The sequence below is a fragment of the Muntiacus reevesi genome, chromosome 18 (assembly GCF_963930625.1).
Source record: "Muntiacus reevesi chromosome 18, mMunRee1.1, whole genome shotgun sequence".
Lineage (NCBI taxonomy): Eukaryota > Metazoa > Chordata > Mammalia > Artiodactyla > Cervidae > Muntiacus > Muntiacus reevesi.
This window is the reverse complement of record NC_089266.1, coordinates 43,977,464-43,996,172: the sequence shown is the minus strand read 5'-3', so window position 1 is coordinate 43,996,172 and position 18,709 is coordinate 43,977,464. Positions and strand designations below refer to the sequence as shown.

Here is an 18,709-nt window from a genome sequence, read left to right as displayed (position 1 = left end):
GTCCTCCAGCATCTCCCTTGGTCGCTAAAGAAAAGCAAACCCAAAAAAAATTGCCAGACTGGGAAGACCCAGAGGAATCGGGTGGGGAGGGAGGTGGGATGGGGGACCGGGATGGGGAATACGTGTAAGTCTATGGCTGATTCATATCAATGTATGACAAAACCCACTGAAAAATAAAAAAGAAAAAAAAAATTGCCAGAACACCTACCTTTAAGCAGTATGACGTTATTTACTCTTTCATTTAGTACTTGACACATGCCAAACCCTGTGCAAGGCTCTGGGGGTGCACCCATGGCTTCTGATCTACAGAGTTTATAATCAAAGTTGGGCAAAACAGTGAAAAGACTGGGCTATTTTTATTTTTTTGGCTGAACCACATGGGTTGCGGGATCTTAGTTCTCTGAGCAGGGGTTCAACCCATGTCCCCTGCAGTGGAAGCTGAGAGTCCTAACCACTGGATTGCCAAGGAAGTCCCAAAAATGGGTGTTAAAGTATTTAAATTCAGCCCTATCGTCATCAGCGAAAGTGATATACACCTTGGCTTCAAGCATTGGGTAGAGGCACAGGTTTGGGGAAGAGTTTCTATTCCAGTTCTAGGATTTCTTGGTTGAGCAAATAGGGTGATTCCAATCCTTTGAACTATAAAATGTGGGTGTCAGGATCCACTTCAGAGGAATGTGATGAAGAGCTAACACACGTGAACCCTTTATCACATGCCTGGACCATCAGACATGCTGAGCAGAGATTAGTTATAATTGTTACAAAATGCGATGGCCTTGGATTTGGAATATTTTCATTGGGCAGGAATTAGACAGCAGGGCTTAATGTCTATGAAGACCACCCTGCCTTGGAGGACTTCCCTGGTGGTCCAGTGGTTGAGACTTCGCCTTTCAATGCAGGGGGTGTGGGTTCGATCCCTGGTCTGGGAGCTAAGATCCCATATGCCTCAGGGCCAAAAAACCAAAACACAAAACAGAAGCAATACTGTAACAAATTCAATGAAGACTTTAAAAATTGTCCACATTAAAAAATCTTTAAAATTAAAAAAAAAAAAGACCTCCCTTGGTTTCGGATAAATTCCATGCATAAAGGATAAGTCTTGCCTCTGGTTCTCGTAAAGCTAAGGTCGTGTTAGAGCACCGCCTTTGGGGTCAGACAGCCTGATCAGAGCCCAGCTCCACCACTTAATGATTGTATCTTCTTAGGCAAGTCACTTTGCTTCTCCAAGTCTTGGCTTCTATATCTGTAACAGGTGAAGAGTAACGGTACCTGCCTCAGGGGGTTGTAGCGGGGATTAAATACAGCCTGCACAGGATAGGCACTTGGCTATCTGGTCAGAGCCCGACTGTCTGAAAGGGCACCCCCTCTCTGAAGAGCGAGGCACAAAGAGGAGGAACGGGTGCAGGCGGATCAATCAGCTCAATCCTGGAGATCAATGACGTGACATGTGGTGACCAGAATGCCCTCTGCTCTGAATCAATGGCTTAAATAGGACAGCGCACTTCGTTTGCTTTGCAGTACAGCCCCACACCCTCGGGTTCAGCTGGCAAGCCCCCTTCTGCCTGTACACCAACCCCTTCTGCACTGGTGTCCCTGGGAAGTAATACCTGCACTGCCTCCCCGCTGGGACGTCTGGTTTGGACGAGGCCTGAGTCATCTGGAATCTGTGTTGTCTTCCACGTTACTCCGGCACTCCCACTTAATTGACTACTAACTGCAAGTGTTACAAGCACTTCCCTGTTCCTCACCATTAACCATCTGGGTCTCTGAGTAGGTAGGTATGGGAAACGTGGCTCTGAATCCCCAGATGTCGACACTCAGGGGTGTGTGGGTGGCTGAGGAAGTCTGGCACACAGAGATGCTCATCAGACCTTTGTTCAAGGATGCAGAAGGTGCTGGATTCTGGGAGAGGCTGGCGTGGGCGCTGTCCAAGGTGGCCAGGTTTTCAACCTCAGCCCAGGAGTGAAGGAGAACAGCGCTGGGCCAACCTCCCAGGCTGAGGGTTTACAAATTAGCAGACCAGCCTCTCCTGGGATGGACAGGTGTGTGGATGGGGTGGGAGGCTTCCGGAAGCTCTCCCATTCACTCCCGGGGTCCCTGCCTGCCCACTGTTTACAAGGCCGACGCTGCCCTGCTCTCCTGATGACAGCTTTAATGCCACTCAGAAAGGATTAAGATCTTACTTAAACACACACGCAAAGCTCCCTTGGGCACTGCTGTCAAGGTGAAGAGCTGAAGCAGCAAAGCTTGTAAAGAAAAAAGCCAGCAATAAAGTTGGAGACATCACCAGGGAGATTCCTCTGTTCAGAAGCCAGTTGGTGCAGACTTCTGCAGAAATCTCCGCACTCCTCACCTCTGCCCGGTCCACCTCCCCTCCCACCGGGGTGGGGGACCAGGAGCTGGGACACTGTCCTCTGTCCACCCCACCCCAGTCCACGTGCCCTCCCACCAGGGCGGGGGACCAGGAGCTGGGACACTGTCCTCAAGGCCACAGTGATTACACTTATCACCTGCTACGTGGGCTGAGTCAGCCAGGGCCCAGACTCCGCCAGCTGGCACAAGTACTCACGACCTCTTGGGCCAGACTCTCTCCTGCCCGCAGTGGGTCAATCAAGGGCTGGCCCGGGGAAGAGGCAAGACCGCCCTTCGGGTTCAGGTGGCCCCCCCAGCCCTGGGATCTCACTACCATTGCTTTACTTCATTCTTCACCTCGCCCCGCCCTCCTCACATCCGGCATGCATATCTCATTTTTTGTGGTTCAGTCGCTAAGTCGTGGCCGACTCTCTGTGGCAGATCTCATTAGTTCCCTCTTAAAAGCTTGACGGGGGCCAAGAGAAGGTAAGGAATTTCCCCAAGTTCACATGGCTACGACAGGGTAGTGAAAGACGGAAACCTCGGTCAGTCTGCTGGCTCCAAATCATGTACCCTGCACCTGCTTTGCCATCACACGCCTCCCTGTCTGGGTGGCATCCCCGTCCGGGCTCCCTGGGGAGGTGGGGAGAGGTACCCTGAGGAGAAGCCTAGCAGTCACGAGCCTGGGTGATGAGTGTCCGCTGGAAGCCTGGGGCCTGCCTAACGGCACAGGGTCTCATCAGCCGCCCTGCGGAGGTTCACCCCTACAGACTCTGGGCCCACCTGCCTACCTGCCACAACACCGGCCACATAGACAAGCCCAATGCGGGTTGCTCCATGCACCATCTCCAAAGGTACCCCCACCAGCAGCTGGAGCACCACGTTGAGTCCCAGGTGTTCTATCCTGTATAGAGAGACCACGGTCATTCACTCAGCATGTCAAGAGGCTGGGGACCCAGCAGTGGACAAGACCCTATGGCTGAGAGCTCCCTGGTGGCTTAGAAGAATCCTCCTGCCAATGCAGGGGACATGGGTTTGATCCCTGGTCTGGGAAGATCCCCACATGCTGCCAGGCAGCTAACCCCGTGCGTGTTAAGTACTGAAGCCTGTGCTCCTAAAGTCCACACTCTGCCACGAGAGAAGCCACTGTAATGAGAAGTGCGCATGCAGCAATGAAGACCCAGTGCAGCAATAAATAAATATTTAAAAAGAAAAATAACTTAGTAAGTCAAAGCTATTTCCCCAGTTCCTGTTGAGTCCACATCTTAGCTCATGAGGATACCCAAGCCTGAAGGGCCTCCCCCACTCTCCTCCTCAGCCCTGAAGTTGAAGCCAGGACATAGCAGGCCAGGCTGCCATCCTGTTAGGCTCAGGGTAGAGACATTCATCAGCGGCCATCAGAGAAGTCTCTTCTCCCCAAAGCAGCCTCCCCAGCAGGTGCAGCCAGTTGCGGGAGGCTCTGTGGCCCCTTTAGCAGCTCAGCAGGAGCAGAGGTTCACAGTGGAGCTTCCTTGTGGCCACTGTGGGTCGTTCTCCCAAGGAAAGAGCCATGAGGGCCTGGGTGAACTTCTTCCCACTGGCATCCCCAGGGACAGGCACCCTCAGGGCTTTTCCACGCTTTCCCTCCACTTCTCTAGAATCTGTAAAGACACCGCAGAGGTCTGGGGTCCAGGGACTCTGACTTTCCAACTCCACGCTTCTACTATGTAAAAACTGTCTCCAGCCAAGATCATGTATTCAAGAGACTTGGACCTGGGTGGTCACCTGGCCAGCTAGGAGGTCCTTCTCATGGGGTAAGATGCACCCGTGAGAACTGGTGGCACTCCAGGTCCCAAAAGAGGGCACACGGCTCTGTAAACAGAAATGTAATGTTGCCAGAGTTCGTCCAGAAGACTCATGTCACCATATAGGTAGACCACCTTTCAACAAACCGGTGCTTTATTTCACTTATAGGGGCACTCACACCTAGCTTATGGACAATGAACCTGGTGGCTGACCACATTTCCCTCTTTGCTTTGGCCACCAGGAAGCTCAGAATACATTTGTAACCTACTTACAGCAAATATATAGATTCACATGCTGTATGTGTGTGCGATCTCACTTTGCTTTCCCTTTCCCATACACTCTTTTTTTTTAAAACTGTACAGTTTATATACACATTTAAGTTTATTTATTTTTGGCTGCACTGGGTCCTCATTGCTTTGTGCGGGCTTTCTTTACTTTCAGCAGGCGGGAGCTACTCTTCGTTGAGGTGTGCAGGCTTCTCATTGCAGTAGCTTCTCTTGTGGCAAAGCACAGGCTCTAGGTGCATGGGCTTCAGTCGTTGTGGTGCACGAGCTTAGCTGCTCCGTGGCATGTTGAATCTTCCCCATCAAACTCGTGTCCCCTGCACTGGCAAGAGGATTCATATCCACTGCACCTCTAGGGAAGTACCCTAAACTATATAGTTTTAATGGAATGTTCACAGCTATGCACAAACATCACCACCACCAACTATAAAACATTTTCATCTCCCATACACTCCTAATAATTTACACATACAATTTGGCATTAGATAAGTTTTAAGAAGCCATCTCAAATCCTGTGGCCAGGTAGACAAAAAATAAACTAAAAAAATATATTTCGATCCAGGCTCTCTGGACCAGGTATTTTTCTGCAAGGATTCTCGATAGAGAAAGAACACCAGTACTCACCCCGCATGCATGAATATATATGTCAGGTAACGCCAAGCCTGTGCTCGGAGCTGTGGATGGTAAACCAGTGAGTTCTTCAGGTATCGTGGGTGGGTTACCTGCAGTACAAATTGGCCCAGCGACACCCCATTATAAAGGAAAAAGGCAACCTGGAGGAGAGCAGAGAGTACAGAGAGGCTGTTACTAGGCGGGAAACTGCCAGGAAACCCTCCTGTGCCTATTATCACGTGGAATCCCTAGGGAAGTGGCCGTCTGTCCTTCTCACACCCCTATGACCAGCACCCAAGCTAGCTCTCCACCACCTCTCACTCCACTGCTGTTCATTCTGTGTTCAGTGTTCACAAAATGGTCTCAAGGTCTCTGCCCACATTTCCTCGTTGCTAAGCTGAAAGGGTTTGGAGGATTTTAAACTTTAATTCCAGTAATAACTCACATACCCACTTGGGGGCTGAGGCAATGCCATATAAGTTGATTTCAAAAAAAAAGAAAAACTGGCAAAAACCATGTAACATAAAATTTACCATCTTAACCATGTTAAGTGTGGAGTTCAGAGGTATTAAATATATCCATAATGGGCAACCATCACTACTAGCCATTCACAGGATTCTTTTCATCTTGTAAAAGTGATGAGAGAAACTCTATATCCATGAAACATTAATTTCCATTCCCTGCCTCCCAGCCCCTGGCAACCACCATTCTGCTTTCTGTCTCTATGAACGCGACTACTCCAGGGACTGTGTGGAAGTGGAATCACATAGCATTTGTCTTTTGTGACTGGTGTATTTCACTCAGCATAATGTCATCAAGATAAACCCATGTTGTAACATATGTCAAAATCTCCTTCCTCATATTCCACTGTATGTATCTACCAAATTGTGTTTCTCCATTCATCTGTCGATGGATGCTTGGGTTGCTTTCACCTTTTAGCTTTTGTGAACAATGCTGCTATGAACAGGGGTGTATAAATACCTGAGTCCCTACTTTCAATTCTTTTGGGTATACACCCAGAAGTGGAGTTGCAGGATTGTATGATAATTCTGATTTAATTTTCTGAGGAACTGCCATACTGTTTCCCACAATGGCTATACCACTTTACATTCCCACCAACAGTACACAAGGTTTCAATTTCTCTGAATTCTCATCAACACCTCGGGTAAGTTAATCTGTGAAGATGACTGAAGCATACTTGTTTAAACCCTAGAAGAGTGTTTATTTTAACTATTTCTCCCTGGAACTCTTTCTACATGCATAATTCATGTCCCTAGGTTCTTAATTTTAAGGATGCCTCAGGTATTGATCTGGGCTATAGGAGCAATGTCTTCCCCAGCAATTGATGGGGGTTTCGCTCCTGTACTAAATGATCCCAAATTCTTGTGTTTCTTTGTGACTCAGGTTTGCTTGGACATTTTCTTCTGTCCTCTCTTGCCATGCCTGGGTGTCAGCAAGTTGTTAACCAGTTACCACAACCAGGTTCTTACTTCCTCTTGTTGGCAGGGAGGAGGCCCTCTTCCAGTAGTTTCCCATTATGTTCACTGTTATGGAATCAGAAAGTTAGGTTACTGGAACTGGATGTGAAACAAAAGGCTTGGGCTTTGGTATAAGGACTCTGAAACAGTTATTTCATCATTTTCTAGTTTCTTCTAGATTGGCGGCTCGAGTTCACATAGCTGAGGTTTTGGAAAATTGGAAACCAATCTGGACAAAAGATCTAGCTCCTCTGGATGACCCTGGGCAAACTGTTTTAATTCACTGGTCCTCCATTTCTCTGAGGCTTCCCAGATCCTTTACAGCAGTAAAGGATCCCCCTGTAATGCAGGAGATGTGGGTTTGATCCCTGGGTCGGGAAGGTCCCCTGAAGTAGGAAATGGCAACCCATTCCAGTATTCTTGCCTGGAAAATCCCATGGATGGAGAAGCCTGGCAGGCTACAGTCCATGGGGTTGCAAAGAGTCAGACTGAGCATATACGTGGTTTTCCCATTTGGAAATAGAAATACTCATGTCTACATTTCCATGGTGATTGTGAGGTTTAAAAATGATAAACTATAAAATATTTTTTTAAAAGGTGGGCTTCCCACCAGGGGCTTCCCTGGTGGTCCAGTGGCTAAGAATCCACCATGCAATGCAGGGGACCTGGTTCTATCCCTGGTCGGGGAATTAAGATCCCACATGCTCTGGGCAACTAAGCCTGCACACTGCAACCAAGACCCCATCTCTCTCTGCATGCTCAGCCGTGTCCAACTCTTTGCGACCCCATGGACCGTAGCCTGCCAGGCTCCTCTGTCCATGGGATTCAGCATGGATTCCCCAAGCTAGAATACTAGTGTGGTTGCCATTTCCTACTCCAGGGGAGCCTTCTCTTGAGGGATTGAACCCACATCTCATGTCTCCTGCATAGGCAGGCAGGTTCTTTACTACCAGTGCCACCTGGGAAGCCCTACGACCTGATGTGGTCAAAATAAATAAATAACATTTTTTTTTAAAAGATAAAGTACATGAAGAGCCAGCCCTGTGAGCAGCATCAGCTGAGGGAAGGCAGCTGTAATTAGCTTGGGGTTAAGTCCTCCTGGGCTAAGCCTGGGAATGGCTCAGGGCTCCCGGCAGCTGGACTCCCTGGGAGCCGAATCTGTTCACCTAACATCATGCGTGCGGGTGGCCTGGCAGCAAACACAGCTTGCAAGCCAACTCGTTATTATTGGTCCTCAAATAGAAGTTAATAAATAGACCAACACAGTAAGCGCTTGGAGAACAAGTCCAAGAATATCTCAGAAAAATCGCAACTTCAACATGTACTTGGAGGAAGCCAAACAACAAACCGAGGAGCTCTGGTCTGCAGTCCAAATATTCTGATTTAAGAAAGGAAGAAGCAGGACGCCATAAGGCTTAATGATCCTGCAGTTTGATTCAGCAGGAATTTTACAAGAACGTTCGCAGGGGCGGTAATTAGGCCCCTAGCTCTGGAAGAGAAATGGTGGAGATTATAAAATGCCAAAAGGAAGCCAAGCATCAGTTTGAGAGCTGGCATTTGAGGTGGGGGCCCGCAGGTTCTGGGGCTAAAGAGCCGGAAGAATTCAGAATCCCTCATACAGGAACGCTGATTCAGAAAGTGGTACTTTGGATGAGACTTTTAGAATTACAATAGGTAAGAATGATTCCCTGAGGAGAGAATGTTCCTGCAAAATATGTGAAGCCCACATTTACCTGTTCATAAACACTCCTTCTCATATGTATTGATGTAATGCTCTTGTGCTCAGAAAACACCACCAGCCATTCTCTGGCTCTAAACAGAGGAGTCGAGTGGGAGAAGGAGGGCAAGTCTGGTTATTCCCACTTTCCAGGTGGAAGATGGAGTCCAGGGGGAACAAATGACCCATCCACGAGGCTAACTCCACTCACTCTGGGAGGAACTGACAGAAATTGCTTTAATGAGTTCGCCTGGTGAAATGCCCCCAATCAATGACCTTCTGACACTGTTCTTGTTGCTGTTGGTTTGGGCGGGGGAGGAGGGTCATACAGGGGTTTTGTTCCAGTGCATATGATTTCAAGTCATGATCTTTGTAATATCTCTGTGGCCGAGGGGTTAAATACCTGTGTGCCCTGTACCAGGGCCTGACCTGCCGTGACAACTGCCATTTGATCCTCAACCATCACCTTTCGGTGGTGAAGGTGCTGCCCTTCCCCTTGTGATCTCAGATATTCTCCTGGAATTTCCCTGGTGGTTCTAATTGTTAGGATTCTATGCTTCCACTGCAGGGGGTACAGGTTCGATCCCTGAATGGGGAACTAAGATCCCACACGTCACATGGTGCGGGGGAAATAAAATGATATCCTTTGACCCTCCAGCAGCCCCTTCACCACCCCTGTCCTTGCCTCTAGCAGTGTGACCGTGATCATGAACCAGGGCGGGGGGCAGCAGGTATAACTGTCGTAGTACCACTTCCGGTCAATTTCCCGGGGCAGGGTCTCGTAGGCCACGTGACGGATGAGGCGCTGGGAGAGGTTCAGCCCCTTCTCCTCCAGCAGGGCCTTGCTGCAGAGCCTGCGGTTCCCCTGCAGGATGGCCTGGCGAAAACTGTTGGACCGCTTGTTGCTCATCTACATGGGAAACAGGGTGGGGGAGGGGGTCAGAACCGGGGTCTCAGGGGACCCCCATCCCATTTCCCAGCCAGCCAGTTCCTTAGACCGCCCAGGCCTGAGGCCACCTTCCTCTTTCTTCTGTATAGTTTGCAAGGAGTTAAATGTAAGTTAACAAGAAGCAATATTCACCAAGCTCTTCTGTGTCAGGGGCTGTTCTAACCACATCACAGCTCATTTGATGCAACTAGTCTGCCTGCTAGATAAAGACCATGAATATCCCCATCCCACCAGATGAGGAGACCAGAGCGTAGAGAGTTCTGAGAATCGATCAAGTCCAAACCCAGTAAGGCTCCAGAGCCTGGATTCATATCCATGATACCTCCTCCCACCCACCAGCCTGTCATCCCTCACAATTTCCTGAGCAACTACTAAGCGTCAGGTGTTGCCAGACACCAGAATACAGAGGTGTCAAAGGCCAACAAGTGAAAGTGAAGAAAGTGTGAAAGTGTTAGTCACTCAGTCGTGTCCAACTTTTTGGGACTGCGTGAACTGGAGCCCACCAGGCTCCTCTGTCCATGGAATTCTCCAGGCAAGAATACTGGAGTGGGTAGCCATTCCCTTCTCCAGGGGATCTTCCTAACCCAGGGATGGAACCTGGGTCTCCTGCACTGCAGGCAGATTCTTTACTGTCTGAGCCACCTAAGTAACCAGCAATCATGGTTCACAGTGAAGCCTGCTGTGGGAGCACGCAGGGGGGAGGCCCAACCCGGTTCCAAGGTGATCAGGGAGGACTTCCTGGAGGAGGTGGCATGAGTGAGAACTGCAGGACAGGTAGGAGTCAGCATCCCCAGCCCCTGGAACCAGAACCCAAACCCTTGTGGAAGGTCATCAGTCCTGGGTGACCCCAAAGGAACTGTGATACTCAGGGAGCCCCAGGACGGGCCCCTCCCCCACAGAGCCCTGGCAGCCTGACTCCCAGAGGCAGACCTGCTGACTTTCAGCCTTCAGAGGCCTCTGCTACCTCACATGCACTCTCCCCGAGCACACCCTAGACCCTCCATACAGGGAAATATTCTAGAGACACAGCTCTCCCAACCAGAGTCCACAGTGCCGCCCAGGGGCTGCCCCATGGTCGCTGGGTAGGGATTATCAGTGTATTTCTGGGACTGTGGGCCCAGCAGTGGACATCAGGCTAAATCCAAAGGCAGGAGTCCAGGCAGGGCTGTAGAGGGGAACCAGCCAAAGGCATAGGGGTTTGAAGCCTTGTGGGGGGCAGGGAGCTGGGGAGGATCTGGGTTCAGACAGGCCAGGACGAATGAGTCTCCATCAGCAGTGCCCATCCCCTCTCCTGAGTTCTACACACATCTGCAAAATCTGGCTTAAGGCTCCCCCCTCTAGCAGGCCTTCCCGGATGAACCCCTTCCAACAATTCCCTATTCCCATCCCCTCCATGCCTGCAAAGATTGGGACTGGTTTTCAGTGGCTTCAGCTCTGTGAATTCAGGCAGGGCTCAGGGCTCTGCATTCACTGCAAGTGCAAGACAAGACCATGTGATCAAATCAGTGATCAAATCAGCCATCCTCCCCCCCAATCTCCAGGTGTGTACACGCACTCACACACACACAGCTGCAAGACTCATGGTGGGGAGGAGCTCAGTGTGAGTATGGCAGAAGCAGGGCATGCACACACACACACTCAGCATTCACCTCTGCCCTGATGTGCCCAGAACTGTGCCGGGCACAGCAGTGGCCATGGTCTCTGGCCTCACAGAGCTTACAGGAGAGGCAGAGGTGTAAACAGCAGCAAAAGATGATGTCTCCTTTGTTACCCGGTGCATTGTGTTATCCCGGTGATATAAAGGTGGAGATGGGAGCTTGGAGAGTAATTTTCCTTGCAAAGTAATTTTCTCAAGGACCCATAGTTAGTAAATCATGGAGTCAGGATTCAGATTCAGATCTGCCTGACTCTGGGGCCCATGCTGGCCAATATGGTGTTTTCATGCCAGTTAGATAAGAGAGCCTCTTCTTCCAGGTGGATGCACCCTTTCCAGGCCTTGCTGAACAAAGCCCAGGCCAGATTTCAGTCCTCATTAATCTCTCTGCCTGGCATCCTTATACAGTCCACAACCTGTACACCCATACATGACAACCCTGACCACTCAGCTGTAATGCAATGTGGTCTGTGTTAAAAGAAAGGCTTGCGCAAAGCATTGTCAGGGCTCAGGATAAGGTTAGTTCATTCTGCCTGGGTTGGCATGGGAAAAGGCTCACAAAAGATGCCAAAGAGTTAACCGGGTGGAAGAACATTAAGAGGCAACAAAAACTTTCAAACATTTCCTCTTATTTAATCCTTGCCACCATCCTGAAGAGGCTTCCCAGGTGGCCCGGTGGTAAAGAGCATGCCTGCCGATGCAGGAGATACAGCTTTGATCCCTGAGTCAAGAAGATCAACCAGAGAAGGAAATGGCAACCCACTCCAGTATTGCCTGGGGAATCCCACGGACAGAGAAGCCTGGCGGGCTACAGTCCATGGGATCGCAAAGAATTGGACATGACTTAGTGACTAAACACCACCACCACCCTGAAAAAGGTTTCCTTTGGCTTCATTTTACAAATGGGCTCAGAGAATCTTTCCCACTGAGTGGCAAAGGCAAAGCATTAAGCAGGACCCAGGTCCGCTCCAGCCCCCGGGCTCTCTGCCCTCCACAACCTCCCTCCTGATGAGCCCCTTCTTAGGCCTGGCTTCGAGGGCAGCTTTGCTCACAGGCATCCAGGCTCTGGCTGGCCACTCCAGCTCAGAACTCGAACAGAGAAATCTTGATGGCAACAAGCAACCTGCTGTTGCGAATTCACACAGATTTCCCGAACCCCCAGCTGGAGAGAAGCCGCTCACTGGCCCCGCCATGCCCTCGCTCCGCCCAGGGCTGAACAGAGCATGCATCGAACATGCTAGTGCTGGGCCTGCAGAGGGGCCGTGAGTTCAAACCTGTGGCCTGATTTTTGCTGGCACTGCTGGGTTCCCAGCCACGCAACTCACCTCCACGACCCATCCCGTGAATCCCAAATGTCCCCAACTTCCCTGCTTAATTGAGCTCTGCCTCCCACCCTCTAAAAGGTCTGCTCCCTGGGTCCAATCTGAACAGCAGATTACTTCATCCCTAAAAGCCTTACAGCTGCTGGCTGCCATCTGTTAATCTCTGGATGAAGGCAGGTCCTCCATCAAGAGGCAATTAAAACAACACCAAAACCTGTGCATCAGAGCGCGGCCATGGCACGATGGCAGGTCCTGGCTCCCGCATCACTGACGGCTCTGAACTCCAGGAGCCTGGGTGTTCACGAACTGACTGTTCACACCAGTCATTTAGTTCATGGATGACAAGAAGAGAGGTGACTCTTCCATTCCACCAAGAGAGAAACCGCATGGAATCTCCCAGCCTGGTGTACATCCTGCTAGCTCATGCAGCTTCTGCTCACGTCTCCTCCACCCACTCAACCCCACTGAACTCCATTCCAATCCTGCCACTGTAGCCCCAAAACAGCACAGCAGTGACCCTAGTGAGGAGGAAGTCCTGACTCCAAGACACCAGACCCCTGGGCATGATTCATGGACCTCCTGTCTCCAGCCCCTCCGATCACCCAGGACAACTGCCAGCAGGTCTGAAGAGCTTCAACCTTCACCCACATGCCCTGTTGCTCCTGAAAGGCCTGGCCTGCTCCTCCCAACATCCACTCCCCAGCTCTTCTGCCAGCAATGACTTCCCACTTCCAGCCCTTCATTTCCGTGGAAATGACTCCACTCCAAGCCCCCGGGGTGGGCACTGATCGGTTTGAGTCAATCAGCACATCCCATTGACCCAATCTAGGCCAATGGGAGGAAGGACATCCCAGGCCTCATGCGGGGGGGTCCCATAAAAAGAGCTCCTCTGCTCTCCTGCGGGGTGAGGTCTTAGGGTGTGAGGGCTGGAACAGCTGCAGCTACTTTGCTGCTATCATAGTCAGGTCTGGAATGGTCAGGGGCTCTTTTGAGTAGTGCTGATGCTATGGAAAGCAGAACCCAGAGATAAAGAGAAATCCAGTCCTTGGTAATTTTCTTTCATCTGCTGAAGCCTGGAGTTTTTCAATGCTGAAGACCCACCAATCCCAGTAATTAATTATCCAAAAGGGCCCTCTAAGCCACACCCCCAAACAGGCCACTCCCAGTGGCGAGGGACCCAGAGTGCTCACCAGGTTGACAAAATCCTGGTAGCAGATCTGGCCGTTGGCATGGCTGTCGGCGAGAGCCAGGAGTACCTCCCTCTTGTGTGGGTCCAGCTTGGAGCTGTGGCTGTCCAGGAGGCTCCGGAACTTGCCTGTACTGATGAAGCCTGTGTTCCCAGGGTCACACTGAGGGAGAGACACACACAGCAGCAGGGTCATCGGGGCTCCGGCCCCCGCTCTGCGCGGCCCCAGGTGCTCCATCACTGCCACCACTCACGGCTTTCATCCTCAACCCCCTGCTGACCGAGGACCTGAGAGCAGTTGGACTGTTCCCAAGGCCCCCAGGGGAAACATGCAAATGGGGCAGACAACCACTAACAACCCTAGAAGGCCCTGGAGACCCCTGAGATCACCCAAACCAACCACCTGATGCACAGAGAAGGGGAACAGAGGCTCAGAGAGCTGACTCTCTGCCCTACTTCTGACCCAGGACAAGTGGAAAGTGGGACTGAAAAGGCGATGAGTAGAGGAAATCTGGAGCCTGGGCTGGAGGGGCTGAGCAGGTGAAGGCACGAGGCCCTGGGCAGTGGGGAGCACAGCCTGGAAGGCCCCTCCGCATCTGCCTGCCAGCTCCTCTCCCACGCCCAGACCACATGCACACCACACCCTACACACAGGGCTCCCCAAAGACCCTGCGCTCTGAACGTCTGGTTGGGTTTCTGATGCTGCCCTTTTGCCCTCTGCAGCTTTTTAAAAATTCACTACAACTTCTTTTTAAATGTTTTTTATTTTTGGCCACACCATGCAGCATATGGGATCTTAGTTCCCCAGCGAGGGGTTGAACCCCTGCCCCCTGCATTTGAAGCTTGGAGTGTTAACCAAGCTTAGGACTCCAAGGTCCTTAAGACCTTAATCAAGGTCCAGCTTAACAGGACCGCCAGGGAAGTCCCTGCCTTCTGTAGCTTTGCACAAGTGGGTACCTCTGCCGAGGATTCCCCCTCACCCCTCAACTCCCTGGGAGACTCGGGTTCACCCTTCCAACTCCTCAGATGTCCTGTGTCCAGCAAGCCTTCCCCCAACACACGATCTGCTTCCCTGGAACCTCCAACAGCCCTCCAGCCTCCACCCCACTATCTATTTTCAACTCCTCTCTGGACACTGGTTCCTTGAAGGCTGGCATCACAACTTCTCCCCAGGGCTCAGCACAGAGGCTGGCATAGTTCGACACTCAGTGTAGATCTGTTGGGTGAATATGTGGATGTCTGGGTGAAAAGATGGGCACTCATTTTCCAAGGAACGGCTCAGGGGTTCCGTTAGAAAAGGGGCTGGGACTTCCCTGGTGGACCAGTGGTTCAAGACTCCGCTTATACTGCAGGGGGTGCAGGTTCAATCCCTGGTAGGGAAACTAATATCCCACGTACCACTCAGAGTGGCCGAAAGACAAGAAAAGAAAAGGGGCTTATTCGTCTCCCCCAGAGAAGCCCGTGACCCTCCGGTCCCCCTTTCACTGCCCCTTCTCTTTCCCCACAGAACGCGCCCAGCGTCCCCACCCAGCGCACACTAACTGGCTTTACAGACGCCCAGAGCGGTTCCTGAACACAAACTGTCCCCACATGAGCTCACTGCACTTGGAGATGCTGCTGCGGGTCACTTCGATTTTAACAGGCAAACAGGGACTTCCCTGGTGGTCCAGTGGCTAAGACTGTGCTCCCCATACAAGGGGCCCCTGGTTCAATCCCTGCCCAGGGAACTAGATGCTACAGACTGCAACTGAAGAACCCACAGAATGCAACTCAGACTCAGCAGAGCCAAATAAATAAATAAAATATATATATTTTTTAAAAGGCATTTAAAAAATGAGCAAACAGACATTTCAGACATCTGCACGTGCACGACAGGGAGCCCAGAAAAATCAAACCCGCTTTTCCGCCTTTCCTGGATAAGGTCAGTGAAGACTATTTTTGGAAAGGTTGGTTCTGTGGGCAGCCTCTCTAAGACAACCCAGGAGACATGACTCCTTCAATCCTCCCCAGAACTCAATGAGAGGGGACATCTCGAAGGAGGCCTATTGAAAAGTCTGCACTTGTTCCCCACCCTCCACCCAAAATAACAGATTTCAGGGATGACACTTCTTTAGGTCCCACCAAGGAGTATTGCAGGAAACTCACCTCCACCCTGCTCCAGAAAGATCTCTATGAGCAAAAACACCTACTATTTGCTGAGTGTTTCTATGAGGCTAAACACCATTCCAAGCATCTCATGTATATGATTTATTTAACCTCCTACCACAACCTTACGAGTACATCATATAATTGTCTCCATTTTGAAACGGGAGGGAAGGGGGCAGGGCACAGCCTTTAAGAGAATGACATAGCCAAACGACACGACATAAACTGATGAGAACTAAATGACTGCGAGATGGCCAATGAGTCGATGTCCACTAGACCTTGAGCCTCAGGATACACTCACTGTACCACGTCACAAGCTAAGTGACACACCCACAGGCAGCATGACGGCTCCAAGGCTGACCGTCAAAGACCGAAAGGTGGCCGGAGGCCCAATTCCTGAACATCTCCACCCCTTCCCCCAAATAGCCAGGCTAATCCTTCCACGCGTTAGCCTGTGAAATTAGCCAGCCCATAAAAAGTAGCCCCACTCTATTTCGGTGCCACTCCCGCCTCCTGAGATGGCCCACACTCTTGTCTGTGAACTGTGTTTCTCTCCAAATAAATCCACTTCTTACCTATCAGTTGGCCTCTCACTGAATTCTTTCTGTGATGAGACATCAAGAGCCTGAGCTTCCTTAAGTCCTGAAAGCAGGTGTGGGATCTCACCTGCTGGGTGGGTTCGAGTTCCAATCTGAGTTACATGGTTTCAATCTCACAGATGAGGAAGTGAAGACTCAGGAAGATGAGCGCAGAGAGGTTAAGTGACATGCCTGCAAGCCACAGAGCCGAAGACCCCAGAATCCCAGGCCCGGACAGCCCAGCGCTGCCATCACCACTAGCTGCAGCTGCCCTCAGCCTTCAGAGCCTGCTCTGCTGCCCAGAAGCCAAATGTAAGGATCAAAGAGGTGAGCGCAAAGCCCAGAAAGGAGGGGCTCCAGGAGCCTCCGGGGTCCACTCTAAACAGATTTTTTAAAGCAGGAAAGCGCTCACAAAGCAACAGCTCTGATCTCCTTACAGCTCAGACAGGAAGTGATGCCTGCGGTGGCAAAGTGGCAACGGCAGCAGCTGGGGCGGGGGTCTCCCCCTCTGCCTGGGCCCCAACCCTCCCCTCCCCTCCCCTCCCCTCCCCAGGCTGGCATGGGGCGACAGGGACTCACCAGCCTGGCCCTGCCTGGTTCCCTGTGGCCCTCGTCCTGGGTGGGCTGATGGGGGTTGGGGGGGGGGGGGTCCAAGCAGGGGCTGTTCAGAAGCAGCCCTGAATCCTGGGAACATTCACCCTTCCCCACCCCTCCCCTGGTGAGCACCGCAGGGGGCATCTCCTGCATCAGCCTGGGGTGGGGGGGAAGACAATCCTTCCCGGGGGGCCCATCCAAGGCTCTCCCGAGGGATGGGGTGAAGGGGCTGGGATCAGGCAAGGGCCCCTCTCCTTCATTCCAGCTCCAGACAAAGAACCACCTGCTCCCCTGGTCTCCCCCCACCCCGCCCCCCAGGCTCCCTGCCGTCACCCCAGTGACAGGGGCTGCCCTGTGGCTCCTGCCCCATCCCCCAACCCCGCCCTCCCCCCACCCCCACCTCCCCACCGGTCCTGCCCCCAGCACGCTGCAGAGAAGGAGCTGGAAGCTGGCCGAGCTTCCCCTTCTCTGCCAAAACTCTACCTTTCGTGCCAGGGCCAGACAGGCCAGACAATGCGGGGTCATGGCTACCCTAATAATGAGGCCTCAGGGATGGAGGAGGGTGCCTGGGGGAAGGCAGAGGCAGGGAGGGGGCCAGCTGCCCGGGCCCACGGGAGTGGACACAGGACACCTTCCAACCACCACCCCGGACACCTCGGAAGAGGAGGGCATGGATGGGGCAGGGGGAGCCGGGGAACAAAGGGAGCGAGTGAGGGGCAGCCAGAAAGAAACAGAGAGAGAGGACTCATGCAGAAGGTGGACAGAGGTGGACACCACTGCCCGGGAGGATGCTGAGAGCTTCTAAAGGAGGCTGCGACAAACAAGGCAAAATCCCACTCTTGCCTCAGCCACCGAGCAGTTTGTGTAATTTTGGGTAATCATCTCGACCCATAATTGCCTCGGCCTCACTTATCAAGCAGAGCGAGCCTCCCTGCAGGGGAGTGGGCTGAAGCAAAAGCAGGGCTGGGCTCTCCAGGGTCCAGGGTCGCCCAGACTCAGTGTCCAGCTCCACTTGCCTCATTCAAAGGAAGGGACAGTAGCCGTGTTACAGAGACTTGGCAGACCCTCCTGGACACGACTCCCACCCTGGGCCTCCTCAAGGGCAGCGATGGGGACAGGATCATATGAGCACCGTGGTTTGGAGCTTTGGGGGAGACAAACCCTATCAATGTAGTTTCCGGACTTCCTCGGCAGTCCAGTGGTTATGACTCCTTGCAGCCAATGCAAGGAGCGGGGGTTCAATCCCTGGTCGGGGAACTAAGATCCCACAGTACATGGCCAAAAACAAACACACCAACAAACGAATGCAATTGCATTTCCTCATCAATAATGTACCGAATGGGGCTCCCTGGCGGCTCAGTGGTAAAGAATCTGCCTGCCAATGCAGGAGAGGCAGGTTGCAACCTTGGGTTGGGAAGATCCCCTGGAGGAGGAAATGGCAACCCACTCCAGTATTCTTGCCTCATTCAAATTCTGGGAAGTCCCATGGACAGAGGAGCATGAGGGGCTATGGTCCATGGGGTCACGAAAGAGTCAGACATGACAGAGTGACTGAGCGCACATGGAATGTACTGAAGGCCCCAAAGCTCCAGGTCCTGGGTGCTCCAAGCCCAGATTCACCCACTTTGGGTGGGGCGGGGTGCTCTCAGGGTGAGGTCTAGGCTGGGTGGGCTGGAGACAGCCTGACTGGGGCTGGTCTGAGGGTGGCGGGGCTGTGAACAGGCCCCAGGCAGGGGGTCCCCTGGGAGTCAGAAGCTGGGAGCACCCTCGCAGCTGCCTCCTGGGTAGGCCCGGCTGTGGAGGTGGGTGAAGGGGAAGCCAAACCCACATTCAGCCTGTGTGGGGGCTGCTGGGGCAGAAAGAGAGGAAAACAGAATGAGGAGTGATCCTCCAGCAGCTCCCGCCCACCTGCCTGGGCCTTGAAAAGAGCTTCGAGAGTGAGATGGTGGGGCGCTTAATCCCAGAACGCCCAGCCCCCTGGCCCCTTAATCCTCTGGGTGGCCGGTTTCTCCCCTGCCTGGGGCCCTACGCACACTCAGCCGGCCGTAGGTAC

At 52.2% G+C, this 18,709-nt stretch overlaps 1 protein-coding gene across 2 annotated transcripts in view; it reads right to left on the bottom strand.

Moving 5' to 3' along the window:
- RHBDL3 (rhomboid like 3) overlaps positions 1–18,709 on the bottom strand; it is a 55,417-nt gene that overhangs the window by 21,814 nt on the left and 14,894 nt on the right. For both annotated transcript variants that reach the window (XM_065909268.1, XM_065909269.1), the window contains 4 exons: positions 13,344–13,502; positions 8,914–9,138; positions 5,046–5,194; positions 3,144–3,256 (listed from right to left, as the gene is read on the bottom strand). In XM_065909268.1, coding sequence (XP_065765340.1) covers positions 3,144–3,256; positions 5,046–5,194; positions 8,914–9,138; positions 13,344–13,502 — 646 coding nt within the window. The remainder of the gene's footprint in view (positions 1–3,143; positions 3,257–5,045; positions 5,195–8,913; positions 9,139–13,343; positions 13,503–18,709) is intronic.